Here is a 13525-nt window from a genome sequence, read left to right as displayed (position 1 = left end):
GTCTTTCCCCCTGGACTTCCAACCTCCCTGAATCAGAGGGTTTGCCACGGCATGTTCAAGACAATGGCAGAGGTACAAGAGGTCAAGAAGAAACATCAAAAACCTCTCAAGGCCTTGACTCTGAATTGACCCCATCACTCAGCTCTATTTCATTGATCAAAGCCAGAGGCCAAGCCCAAAGTCACAAAGCAGGGCAGTAGTACACTCTGCCTGTGACAGAGGCAGGATAATTAAGCAGTGCAGGGAGACACAAAGAACTTAGATCAGTAATTCAACCAATGGCCACCCACCTGCTTGGCTACATTATTCACATCTCTCCAATATGAAAACAGCCCATCCCCATCAAAGGACACCGGAAGTCTCACCCAGTCATGTATCAGACTCAACATTTAGGACTTCATGATTTACATCTGGTCCAGATATGAACTGAACCAATAAACTGAGAAGACAAATCACAGGCCCATCCCCCTCCTCATCCACACAAAAGGCAGCAGTATAACAGAGACAGGAAAATCACAGTAAACACCTCATTCAAAATGAGGAAACTTGTTCCTTAGTGATTCTGAAATCCCTCTAGGCAAATTAGCCAAGTTTCCCTGCCAAAGGAGTTGGATAATTTTCTTAATCAGACCTTTGTTCTGTTCCCAGGAAAAGGGAAGACAAGCTGGGGGTGGGGTGGAGTCTGGTAGGGTAGGAGGGAGATCTTTGGTCCATTGTTCTCTACAGCTCCTAGCTCTGTCCTCAGAGACCTCCTTTTCCATTGAGAAGCCTGAAATTAAGTCTTCCATTAAGAGCAACCTCGGGCTGCACGTAGTCCCAGTTCCAGGAAAAGCTTTGAAGCTACTCTCGGACCACCCTCGGATCAGCCAATCAAAAGAAATGTGTGGGGTGCCTGGTGGCTCAGTCCGTTGAGCATCTGACTTCTGCTCAGGTCATGATCTCACTCACAGCTCATGAGTTTGAGCCCCGCATCGGGCTCTGCGCTGACAGCTCAGAGCCTGGAGCCTGCTTCGGTTTCTCTGTCTCCCTCTCTCTCCCCTCCCCTGCTCATGCTCTGTCTCTCTCTCTCATTCAGAATAAACAAACATTAAAAAAAAATGTGTAACATTCCTGTAGTCTGAGTCAGGGCTGGGAACTGCAGGTAGTTACTCTGTACAAACTAGCCAATCACTCACCACTTGCCTAAACCCCACATAGGCCCTTTGAGCTCACTTCATAATTGGTCATTTTCAAAGGATTCTCAAAGGTCATGATTGGGTCCCACCAAAAGTAATGGATGCCTCAGAGATACTGAATGGTCAAAACTGTTACCATGGGTGCTGTACAATTATAATTGGTGCTTATGTGATGATGCAAAACGTACAACGTGTGCACTGTAACACCCCCGTCCCTTACCCCATAAACACCCTGCTCGCTATTGTTCGGGGCTTCACCTTGCTGCCACTGCACTGGTAGATGAGTGAGCCCCTGCTCGAACTTGTAATAAAGACCCTTATGTACTTGCATGGGTGTCGGCTCCTTGGAGGTCTCTGGGACTCGCGATTCCGGCACAACACCATCATCTTTCTCATTTGCTTCTGAGGAGGACACTGAAACTTACACTTCTTTTGGGTGGCTACGTTTCGCTAGCCTATTTCCTACATAGAAAACTGGGGGCTCGGGGGTCTTTTTACCCTCTCAAACAGTTTCAGTCTTGTTTGGTTCAGGCTATTAGTATTTAAGGCAGTGTCAGTTTTTCTACAACTTAGTGGGTTTTCTATGTATTTTTTTAAATAGTTTATTGGCAAGTTGGTTTCCATATAACACCCAGTGCTCATCCCCACAAGCACCCTCCTCCATGCCCATGGTTTTCTATGTATTTGATTCTAGTCCATTCTGTGTCAAAACCACAATTTTTTCAAGACAGGCTTTCCTTTCCAGATTTAATTACTAGCACTTTGGGCATGTCAGGTGACTGCAGGACTATACCTCTAAGCTTTATAGGAGGTTCAAAAGTGACTTTGTAATAGTTTGTAATGTTATTAGCCACACCCCTGATTGGGTCCTTACCCTGAGGCCATGTTTTCCTGCAAGCCACCTAGACTTGGTCTTTGTCTCTCTTGCTGTGATTCAACAACCAACCCCTGGACTTGATCATTGTCCCCAGGCTACATTTTAATTTGAGAATCTTTTTCTGGGTGGAAAGGCTGAAGATTAAAAATTAGTTTTATTTTTTAACCCAGCAATTTCTGGGCTGCTGGCAAATTGTGTTTTACTTAGTTTGGTTCTGAGCATATATCTTTTCTCTTGGTATTTTCCTATATGCATTTAAAGGAAAACAAGTCATTCTTTCAAAATTTTTCTTGGGAACGACTTTCTCCTCTTTCCCCATCCTTTCATTTGTGCTCACTACTCTGCACGCTTATACCATGCAACCAACCAGTGGGTGGAAAAATCCTAATATTTAGATTTGCGTACATAGAATATCCCATTTGGACCTTAATGAATGTCAAAGTTGTCCTTAACTAAACAACTCTTTCGGAATTCTACTAAGTGACAACAGGAGTTGGCTCAGCCCTAAAAAGACCTTAGAAAATTTTAATTGCACTATGTTTAGAGATCTTGGAACCATACAGAGGAAGAAATAAAAGAGCAGGATTTGGATATTTCCATTTTGGATTTTCAAAATCTTACCTTTGTCCCTTGGAAGGTCCACAGATGCAAATTCTACTGGTCTGGAAGTGTCTGGAAGAGAACTATACCAATTCTTAACCCCAATAAATGTTGGAGTTATGGAATGCCAGCTATTCAGTAGAGGCATTAGATGATAGAATGGTTTGCTTCTATCAAAAGCAATACACAGTTCACTTCAGTTTCATGAATAAAAGGTTCTTGCAAAAAGAGCTAACTGCCAATTTTTTCCACAAAGCCTCTAGATAATTTATGATAGTGCTTAGCTCTCTTAGTGGACATATTAACTACCTGTGGCTCATCACTCTCTACTGCAGAGCCAGGAAGTTCAAGGCTGCAGACACTACAAACTTTTGCAAGTGCAAGGGTGCACTACCCTCTTTATCACACTGATGGCAACAAATCAAAATGCATAGCCTGTCTCCACTAAATATAGAGCTAAGCTTCTTACCACTGGAAATCCTGCATAAATTCAGCTTCTGGATGAGGCAAACAGGCCAGGACTTCCCAGAATATAGGGCAACAGAGTTGGCTTCGGTGCTTAACTCTCCACAGTCTGTAGGTCTAACTGGGGACCCAGCTTCCAGTAGACCCAGCCCTTCCATAGGTTCCTTGAGGCTATAGACTAGCTGAGCTTGGCTCAATTCATTCCAAAGAGGATCAGTCAGCCACTCCTCAAACTAGACAAAGAGGGGGTCTTATTCCAACCCAAAGGCTGAGGCAAAAGGTCCTGACATATTTCCTTATAGATCCCATATCAAACTTGGTATAACTAGTGTGCTTAGAATTTAATCTCCCTTGATGGGCAGATACAATTTCCTTATGATGTCCTCCTGTCAGCCTCGCAAGAGGCTCTAGCTATAGAGGCAGGGCAGGGAGTCAGCATAGTGTTCGGTCCTAGCTTCCTGAAAGCAGGTGTACCATCTCAGGTTCTGCTGAAAGAAGCACATTAGTCCTTTAGGCCCAGGAGAGACAGGCAGGGACAGTCAGGAGAGAAATGCTTTTGAGACAACAATCATGGTCATGACTGGCATAGTTTTCAGTGTGTTAAGATTGTTCTCTGTATTTTATGTCTATTAAAACATTTCCTTTCACAGCAACTTCTAGTCCATAGATAGAAAAAACAACCTTGGCTCAGAGAAGTTAAGTGACTTGCCTCAGGTCTCCCAATGAGTAGTTGGCAGCACCAGGACCTGAAGACAGGCATCGTGTTTGCATAGTCCCACTGCTATGCCCTGGTGCATGCTGTATGGCCTGGCCCTGAACCATGGGGTCTTTACCAGAAGGAAGGGTTTGCCAGCCAGGCATGATTCTCAGCCTTGAGGATAGAGATATTAGTTGACTATTCCTCCATCCATTTTCCTGAGCACATTCTATCTGGAAATTTGAAAGTCTGTATTCTCACATGAACAGAGACTCCTCACTGTCCTCTTCTTGGAAAAGGCCTTTTCCCTAAGAGCCTCTTCTTGGAAGGAGACTGAAGTTTCCTCTGCAGACAGAGCCAACCCAAATGTTTGTCCTCAGAACCAATGTGAACTGCCCAAGTGCACAAAGACTTCAGTGGAAATTCTGGACTTTTGCAACTTAGAACATGGCAGAGATGAATTTGGTCTGGAAATTTCAGTGTCTTACCTATGAAATCTGACTTGGGAAAGCACTGGCTGTTCCACGAATAGGAATTAGCTGTAACTGATCTAATTAGCCTACAACCTGGGGGCTTAGATCAAACACTTGAGTTGTGGATAAAGTCTTTCGAATACAATTGTAGTCATTTTATTGTTGATTCTCAGAAGTAACAGGAAAATGGGATCAATTACTTCTTGAGACATTTTGTAGGCTATGCATATAAAATCATAGTGCCGAGACAAAGAGGCAAAGTTTTTTTGGAATGCTATCGAGTAAACTCTGTTAGAAGAAAAAGAGGAAGCCTTAGTTTCCACTGTTTGATACTAATTAGGAGTAAACATGATATATTGAGAGACTAGTCATAGTCACTCTGGTTCATGGCATGGTTCTGAAAGGCAGGCACTGTAAAAGCATGAATAACAGAACCTCTACTGAACTCACGCAGTTTGGCACAAACTTGGTATCTGCCCCACGCTTCTAATCTGTACCTATTCTGACCTTCAGTGAATAGCACTGTGCATACAAGAACTCTGGAGTCAACCCCACCTCCCTCTACTGTCACATCCCTATATCCAATTTCAAAATCCTAATAATCTATTGATGTTAATGCATCTGGAAGCCATTCTGCTCTCTCCAAATAGCACCACTACATTCGGGCTCTCAGAATCTTGCAACTGAACTTCCCAAGCAGCCTCCTAACAGGCCCCCCGGTCTCCAGTGCTCTCTTGCTCACTCCATTCTCTGTGCTGATGCTGGTGTGATCTCTCTGAAATGTAAAGGGAATTCCACAGTCTAAAACTCTTCACTTGGCCCCTACAGTTACAAGCTCCTTAGCCTGTGTACACAGTGCTACTCATCTGCTGTGGCTACCTTCACACCAGCACGTGGTTATTCTAGCTAATTCAACTAGCAATAGGTCCAAGATGCTGAATTCCTTTCTCTTCTTCAAGCTTTGGGGGGTTTTTGTTTTCGTTTTTTTGTTTTTGTATTTTTTTTTTCTATGTGTTTGGAATGCCCTTTCCCTGACCCCATACTCCCAGGAGAGAGATAGGCATGGAGAGGGAGCAAGAGTGGGCACTAGAGATGGATGTGCATTATAACCCAAGGTAGAAAGACACCCATTGAAACTGTTCCTGGGAATCCCTACGGAGTGGAGTTTCGGGGAAGGTGTTAAGGGAGTGGTATTTTATGATGTACTTTTTTCTTTCCTATATTGCTTAGAAACTTTTTTATTGGGAATATGCTTAACCGAATCTTTTATTTTTCACCACATTTTCCATCCTCACCTCATATTGATACTGATTCAGTAGGGAAGCATCCAGGACTATGATCTTCCACAGCCTCCCGCCTCCCACTAAATTCTGTTAATCAGTTTGGGGAATCTCAGTTGAAATGATTATTTCCAACATAAGGCAACTGACACCTTTGAGAAAAGCTCCAACTCTATTACACAAATAATAATTGTTTATTATTTCCTTTTATTTTGTAGTAGCTTAATTCCACTACCAATATACATACCTAAGTCTCTACTAAGCTTGAATTATCTGGAAGAACTATAATAGCCTTGACAGCAACCTAAAGAGCCACGTTTGAATAAAGGGCCTAAATAATCTTTGTAAAGCATGTGTTTGTGCAGTAAGTTTCATAAACCATTTTAAAATTAAGGCAAACAAGAAAAAACATCTACAAATACAAATATCAGAGTATCTTCAATGCTAAATTTTTTTTTAAGCCTAAATTTTAACACTAATTAAATACCACCTGATTGGATCTCAAAACAAGGGATATTCTCTAAGTATAAAATAGAAAGTTATTACAAATAGTAGCTTTGGTATAGCATATACCCATTTTAGGGAACATTTTCAAGTTTTTGACTTTGGGAAAATATAAACATGTAAATGGTTTTATAATTAACTTTTGAAAATATCTATAATACCTTAAAATTCCAACATTAGAGCATCTATTTCTTTAAACTTGTTAGTTATACTTTCAATACATTCTCCAGCTTTTAATTTTATCCCGTCAATTACAAGATAGTCCTCTTCATAGTGGTTTTCAAATGGGCTGCCTGCAGGAACTTCAGAGCTGCATTTAGATAACTGTAAAAATAACCAGACAATTCATCAGAACGTATCAAATTTACTGGAACACCAGGCTTAATTATTTGAACCAAATGTAAAGTAGTCAGTAACTCCACAAGTCACAGCAGTTGCCCAAAGTGTTCTGTTATGCTGGTGGTCGAATAACGATCCCCATGTAGAGTATAATGTACAGTAAATGTGTTCATATAAGAATAACTTATTATTCAGGTCTTATTTCTTTCCCCCAACATTATACAATTTTAGTTTTAATATTATGCTTTGGAAAAACATGATCAGTTTCATTCTATGACTTTTCTACATTTGTTTATTTTTATAATCATTCTCATAGGGAATATAACTTAAAACGGTTTGAGTCATACCTTCTATGCCTATCTTCTCACAAGCCTCTGCCTGACTTACAAATAGCGATAGCTTGATCTAGCTCGGTGGGAAGGGACATGAGTAAAAACTATGCAAATATACATAACGACATACAAGATTAATAACTTCAAGTTCATTAAAGGTAGATTAACTTCCATGAAATTAAGAAAAAAAATACATGTAATTTATACAAGTATTTTCATCTAACATATCAAAGAATACCTTTTAATACAAATAATTATTCTGCAAACTCTGTCTTATTTGTATATGGGTTAACTAATTTCTGAATTATTCTGGCAGATTTTATAAAAATCAGATATTAATTTCTTCTTCTTGTTTGTAGAGTTGGGGCATGAAAGCCAATGTTAATATTAGCTAAAGAAGAGCATAATTAGGAAGGTGACCGTGCTGAGGAAAATAATCTCATAAAACATTTCAATGACAAATAGAAAAGAATTTTGATTATCCATGTGTGTATGCTTTCTTTTTATGCTGTTACTCTCACTCATTGGTATAAATGCCTGAGAGTAATCAATCTAAAACCTCATACATGAAATGAAGGATGAAAACACCATCAAATTTACAACTTTGAAAATAGCTTAATCAAATCTGCTCAGTGAATAAACATGCTTAGAACCTTAAAGTTATCAGGTGGCACTTTTTGGTGTGTTAGCTTGTAAAAGGCCACTTTCTCCTAGAAACAAAACACAGCTCTAGTTTTAAGTGTTGTTAACTTTGGAAGCCGTATTAATTTTTCCTATTAACTTAAAAAAAAGAAAGAAAGAAAAGGAAAAGAAAAAGAAAGAAACCCCTGAGGTGATCATTTCTTTTCTTTTAAACTGGAAATTGTCCCAGCTTTGATAGTTGGTTTCATTGCTATTCTCCTCATTTAAAAGTGAACAAGGCCCTAAATATACTGAACCTGGTGTGAATGCCAGACTTACAAAGCTCAGTGTGTAGAATGGCTTATGAACCAGTCTGCAGGAGGCACTCACCTGCCTGCCAGCAAGTTAAAATTGTTAATTTTTACAATTCTTAAGTGGCTTTTGAAAGCATAAAATATTACAAGAATCTAAAACAAAAAGCAAGCTCCTGCCTGGTGATATATTAAAACTATGTATTTTACCTTAAGAATAAAAATCCAAAGTAATTTTCTGTTCTATCAAGTTACCAGTTATAATGGTAAAATAGAAGCCAATTCTATGGCTGTAAAAGCTCCAGGACATCTCTATAAAAATCAACCTGGCTGTATTTTTGAGAAGACAAACTGCAAACACTGAAAACACATTGCACAAAACCATATGGTGCTCAAACAAAGCACACGCTCGCTAGAAAAGGCTAATTTGTGTATTAATTCTATGTCTATAACATATATGCCACTAATCTACAGACCTTGTTTGACAAAAGGTAAGATCTATCGAGAGAAAATAAGGTTTTCCAAAAAGGAACTCTAACTGGAAAAACGGCATTCACAACTGGTACAAATTGATATTGCGGTGCTAATTAAAAAACCTATGTTTTTCAGTGTGGTAAGAGTTTTTAGGATTAATTTTATTTTCTTTTAGCATATTGCTCTCTTTCACTGTAAATCTTGTATATTTTGATTTCCAGCTCAGTAAGGAGCTGTTTACGAATCATCATTATTCTTGCTGGAGTTCTGAATGAAATCATGCAATTGGGCAGTCTGCCAAAGTGTGTAAACAACCTTGTCCGTGTACAAATCCACCTTTTCCAGTGTCTGAAAAGAGACAGACTTGGGGTTGGGCAGTTGCTCAACAGGAGAATGTGGGAAAAGAAAGGAAGTAAGGAAGTCTCAGCATTTTGTCTCTCCAGGGACTGCCATTGCCAATTCTCACCTGTAATAACAGCTAACCTTAGGTGTCAGTTACTATGCAAAGTCCTCTTCCTAGCTTGCCTTATTTAACCCACAAAAAAAATCCTCTTGAGCAAGTGATAAGCAACTGTGTCAAATGACAAGTCCTCCCTGGCAGGACAAGTATTGGGACATTGGTATTCTATTCCAGAATAAGTGCTCCCAACCATTCTGCTCTCTTGACTCCAACCACAGTATATATCTAAATGAATGAGTGAGAGAATGCATGAAACCTTAAGGAAGTCATGTGACTTCTTGCTGCCATTTTTCTTCTTATTTGGAGAACAGCTGTACTGCCTCGCACAGGTGTCTGCCTTATGACTTATTTTTCTCACACCTACCACACTGCTGCTCTGTATTAATGACTTGGGTTTGTACCCAAATTTTATTTGCACAAACATGGAGCTGATGTGCTGGGCAGTTGGATTATTTATGTTATCACATATAAGAACTGAATAAAGTAAGCATACATGGCCTTCCACAGTCCAACAATGCTACCCAAAAGGAAAAAAAAAAAAAAAAAAAAAGACAAATCTAGTTATGAATGGTGAAACGTATTCCAATGAAAAATTCTACCTCCAGTGTGTTAATAATGAGGTTTGTCCTTACAGAAGGTATCTCTGTGCGTGAACCAGGCAGGACAGATTTCCTAGCCAGCTGCTCTTATCCTGGTCCCCTCTCTCGACTGTCAAGATTGACACCGGTGGAGTTCTCTCTACAGTGGCACCCCATCAACTACTGTGAGCTCCTTCCATTCTTTCTTCATCCCAACCTCAAAGGTCCAAAATACAAAGGGCTCCTCCACTCACAGATTTTGTTCAAAAACTGATAGTTGTATTCTGACTTTTCAATAGGCTACTAGTTTATTATTCACCTCAAGATAATCAAGGGCTCAAATTTGAAAAGGGAAAAATGTTTTCCGTGTAATTAAAAAGTACATCCAGAAACAATTTCTGCCATTTACAGAACCTGAAGTTGCTGTTTAGGCCTGATAAAGACAACCAGTGCTACCTTTCCTCCTGTGTTTCCTTTTTCTCGGTGCTTCTCTTCGGGCCCATCAGGTGCTCCCGTGGCCTCTAGTGCCTGCTGCAGCATTTGCTCCAGCTCTTTCAGTAAAACTTCTGTCTCAGAGACAACTAAAACACACCATTAATATAGTAGGGGAAAAAATGCTACATTTTAATTACTTCAATCTAATCCATAATCTTAACCAACTCAAAAGAGAAAATCTAAATGTTATAAGATAAAAAATAAATATTCTGTTAGAGTTCTCACATACGACCTCTGCTTAATGTAAAAAATTAAGGATTTCCACGTAAATATTTTACAATTATTCCTTTAAAAATGTAGGTGATATATTTGCTACGTATAGATCATAAAAAGCTCACTAGAAGGGTCTTGTGTTTTGTTTTGAAATCAGGGCCAAACTAAATTGTTTTTTTTTATAAACCAGAGGTCAGCAAACTTATCCTGTGAAGGGACAGAGATAAGTTGCAGGCTTTGTGGGCTCTGTCACAATGACTCCATTCTGCTGCTGTAGTGCAAACCACACATGTGTACCTAAATAAATGACTGTGACTATGTTCCAATAAAACTTTATTTACAAAAACAAGTGGCCTGAGGGCCACAGTTTGCCATGCCTACAATAAATTATTAAAATTATTGTTTAAAAGGAGAGACCATGTAATTAAGTAATTAGGCTAAACACAGGCTAGTCTATTCCTAATCCAAATACCAACACATCTTGATTGCTTAATATATGTTATAGGTAGTGTTTAAATACCACACTTAAAAATTTGTGTGTGTGTGTGTGTGTCTGTGTGTGTGTACTACTGTGACATGAATTCACTGAATTCGCTGAGATAAAATAATATCCCCACAAAAGAAATGAGCTCCTATTAAATAACTCTATAGCCTGAACCACTGATTAATAACATGCAGTTGAATCCCTGACTTAAATGACCATTTTTGTTTCAGATAGTCTTGCTGAAGTAAAAATCAAGGAAAGGAAGCCATGTGTGGCCTGCTGTCCTGTACAACAGACAGGTGGAGCAACTGAGAAGTCATTCCAAAGGCAACGCGATTCAAAGAGAAAGGCCATGAATACACACACCATCATTTTCCACTCTGGTGACAAAAACTGGACATACTGCCCCATATTATCCACTATTCTTTGGCAGAATACCAAAGAAACCATACTACGTAGAACATCTAAAAGTTCATGGAACACGAACGCAGACCCACGCAGGCATATGCTTTTGAGCTGACCTAGGAGCAATGGGCATTCTCAGCACAAATTAGGTTTTAATCTAACTGTTGAACATATTTAAAATTCTTCTAACTAATTATGTTTAGGGGGGTTGCATATGATACATGCATTCCTTTGTGTGTGTATGAACACGTGCACGTGTGCACGTAGGTATCCTTGTAAACTAAGCATGTTGAAAGGTAAAAAACAAAGATTATTAATGTGAAAAGACTTATGCACGGTTTCTTCCAGTTCAAAAGAATCTATGTTTTATTAGAATCTTCTTTGTTGGTAATTTCCTCTTATCTATTACTCATAAGAAAGAAATTTTAAAATTCTGCTAGAACATTATTAAATAATAGTGTCAAATAAAGTCATGGGAGGTTATGAAATAGAAAATTTCCCCTTTCTTGGTTGTCACTACAGTATTAAAAAACAATTTTTAGTTAATATTTTTTACACCACAGTTTTGTCTACAAAAAATTTTTTTCTGTCAGTACTCATCACTTGCCCCAAGTGCTTTTTTATTCAATCAACAAATATCAATTATGTGCCTACTAAGGGCAAGGGACTCAAGAGTAGGCATAGTCTGACGAGCCATCCTGGCCATCATCTCTTCCTAGCCAATCTTAGGTTTCCTCTTTGGAAGACTTCTTTCAAAACAGTTTGAAAGCAGCTTTTTGATCAGCCATTTGCATACCTTCAGTGCCTATGTTTAAAAAAAAACAAAAACCGTAACTGACATGTTAGTTGTGTCTACATAGATATGTGTTCTGTGGTAATTGCAAAAGCATAAGAACACAGACTTTGAATTATTACGTTCTAAAACAACGTTATTCAAACTGCGATGGGTGTAAGAATCACCTGGAGAATTTACTTAAAAAAATGAATCCAACTGATGTTTACTGAACCAGAATTTTCTAGAGGAATGTACATTTTTATCGAAGCAATCTTGTTAAAGGGATTAACCTCTCTTTATGATAGATTTCTTACTAGTAACCTGTTATTGAACAATTACTTGCGGTTATCTTCAGACTGATTCTCCAGTCCCATTCACAGATGTTGTGTGTTCCTACTTTACATTCTGAGTCTATGGAAATTGATACTGACATTTAATGCACTGTTGAGAAGATGAATTTGGAGCTATGCTGTAAAGGAAAAATGGCACACAAACATCTTTCTATTTCTAAGGCTAGGCTAAAATACAATCAATTTATGATAATGAATGTCATTGCCAAATGGCATTGTAGGCTCTCTGGTTTCAAGTGATCTGGAAAAACATGTACACTGCCTTTAGATCAAAGGGTAGAGAAAGTAATGGATGACTTCATAAATCAACCAGGGTTCATAACACCAACTTGACTGATGTCAAATTCTGTTTCCAGAGCAATGGGAGGTTTGCTTTTCTAAATAGGTATTCCTATATTGTAAACTGATAGAGTTCAAAAATAATTCTCAAGAAATAGCAGTTACCATAATGTACAAAGTAGGTCATCAAAATTGGCCAATGATATCCTCCAAAGATAGAGACAGAATGAATGCCTTTGCTGATTGCATGACCAATCATCTTCTATCAATACTGATTATCCTGTAGTTTCCCTGACTTGCTTCAATTTGTTGTTTAGAGTAAAGTGGTAGCATTACAGTTATTTCATCACTCGGAAAAAGTTTTTTTTTTTTAAAAAAAGGTAAGAAAAATATATCTCTTATACTGACATCCACACCTGGCTTATAAAAATGAATTTTTATAAAATAATCTGTGTAGTTTTTCCATTCCTGATACGAAATAACTTACTGTTTGTCTCAATAAATCAGTTGCTATTTTAAAAGCCTTCAACGTATATTTATGGGGTTTTCTCCAATCTCTACTTTTCTACTAAATGTTTAAAGAAGCTCTTTATTTCCTTATATAAAGAGGCTACTGGTTAGGTTACCCCAAAGCTGGTGGGTACTGAAAAATACCATCTGAAATAAATTTGCAGGGTCATTTCAATATTGAAATTTTGAAGGCATGCCTACAGAGGAGGTTGAGGAGGAGGAAAAAGTACTTGGTTTTGTCTTGTTATTAAGTAACTACAAACACTCCTCTTGGGTGCTTATAATTTAAACATAGAGATGAGTAAACCACAAGTTGGAATGTAATGAAGAAGAGAGCACCATTCCTGGAGACACAAACAGAAATAGGAGGCAAGGGGCTTCCTAGGAAAGGGGCATGTGGGCCAACCCCATCTTTTACCCTACAGGCTAAAGCTAACTCCAAACCAAGAGTACATGGGCAATGTTTGTCCTGAGCAGCAAGAAATCAAGGACAGAAATCCCTGTTCCCCTTCTACCTCCCAGCCCCAGCCCCAGCCCCTAAGGCCTTCGTGCTCCCCTGGGGCTCACCCCATGATCCAGACCTTTCCTAGATTAACCATCCTTTTCCATGTTTATCTGTCTTAGGTGGCTCATGTACACATCCTTTGCTAATTTAATAATGAATGTCACAGATTTTTAGTTGGTCCTGGGTAATATGCCAATCTTTTTTTTATGTAAACTTTTGTAGACTGTTTACTACCCAAAAGCAAAGGAGGTATTTACTAATATAAACCAATGATACAACAAAACAAAGATCAAAAGAAGCCAAAACCCAACTCATTAGGGGGG

The 13525-nt window shown here is 38.8% G+C and overlaps 1 protein-coding gene across 1 annotated transcript in view; it reads right to left on the bottom strand.

The window, feature by feature from the left end:
• Positions 1-5742: 5742 nt before the first annotated feature.
• The window catches only part of ZCWPW2 (zinc finger CW-type and PWWP domain containing 2), a 134064-nt gene continuing 126281 nt past the window's right edge, over positions 5743-13525 (bottom strand). Inside the window, exons 10-11 of the mRNA XM_077760757.1 lie at positions 9643-9767; positions 5743-6395 (exon numbers count right to left, since the gene is read on the bottom strand). Coding sequence (XP_077616883.1) covers positions 6234-6395; positions 9643-9767 — 287 coding nt within the window. The 3' untranslated portion in view covers positions 5743-6233. The remainder of the gene's footprint in view (positions 6396-9642; positions 9768-13525) is intronic.

Source organism: Crocuta crocuta, unplaced genomic scaffold (genome assembly GCF_008692635.1).
Source record: "Crocuta crocuta isolate KB4526 unplaced genomic scaffold, BGI_CrCroc_1.0 scaffold253, whole genome shotgun sequence".
In the NCBI taxonomy this organism is placed as follows: Eukaryota; Metazoa; Chordata; class Mammalia; order Carnivora; family Hyaenidae; genus Crocuta; species Crocuta crocuta.
Note: the sequence above shows the minus strand (reverse complement) of the source record. Positions and strands in the feature narration are given on the sequence as shown.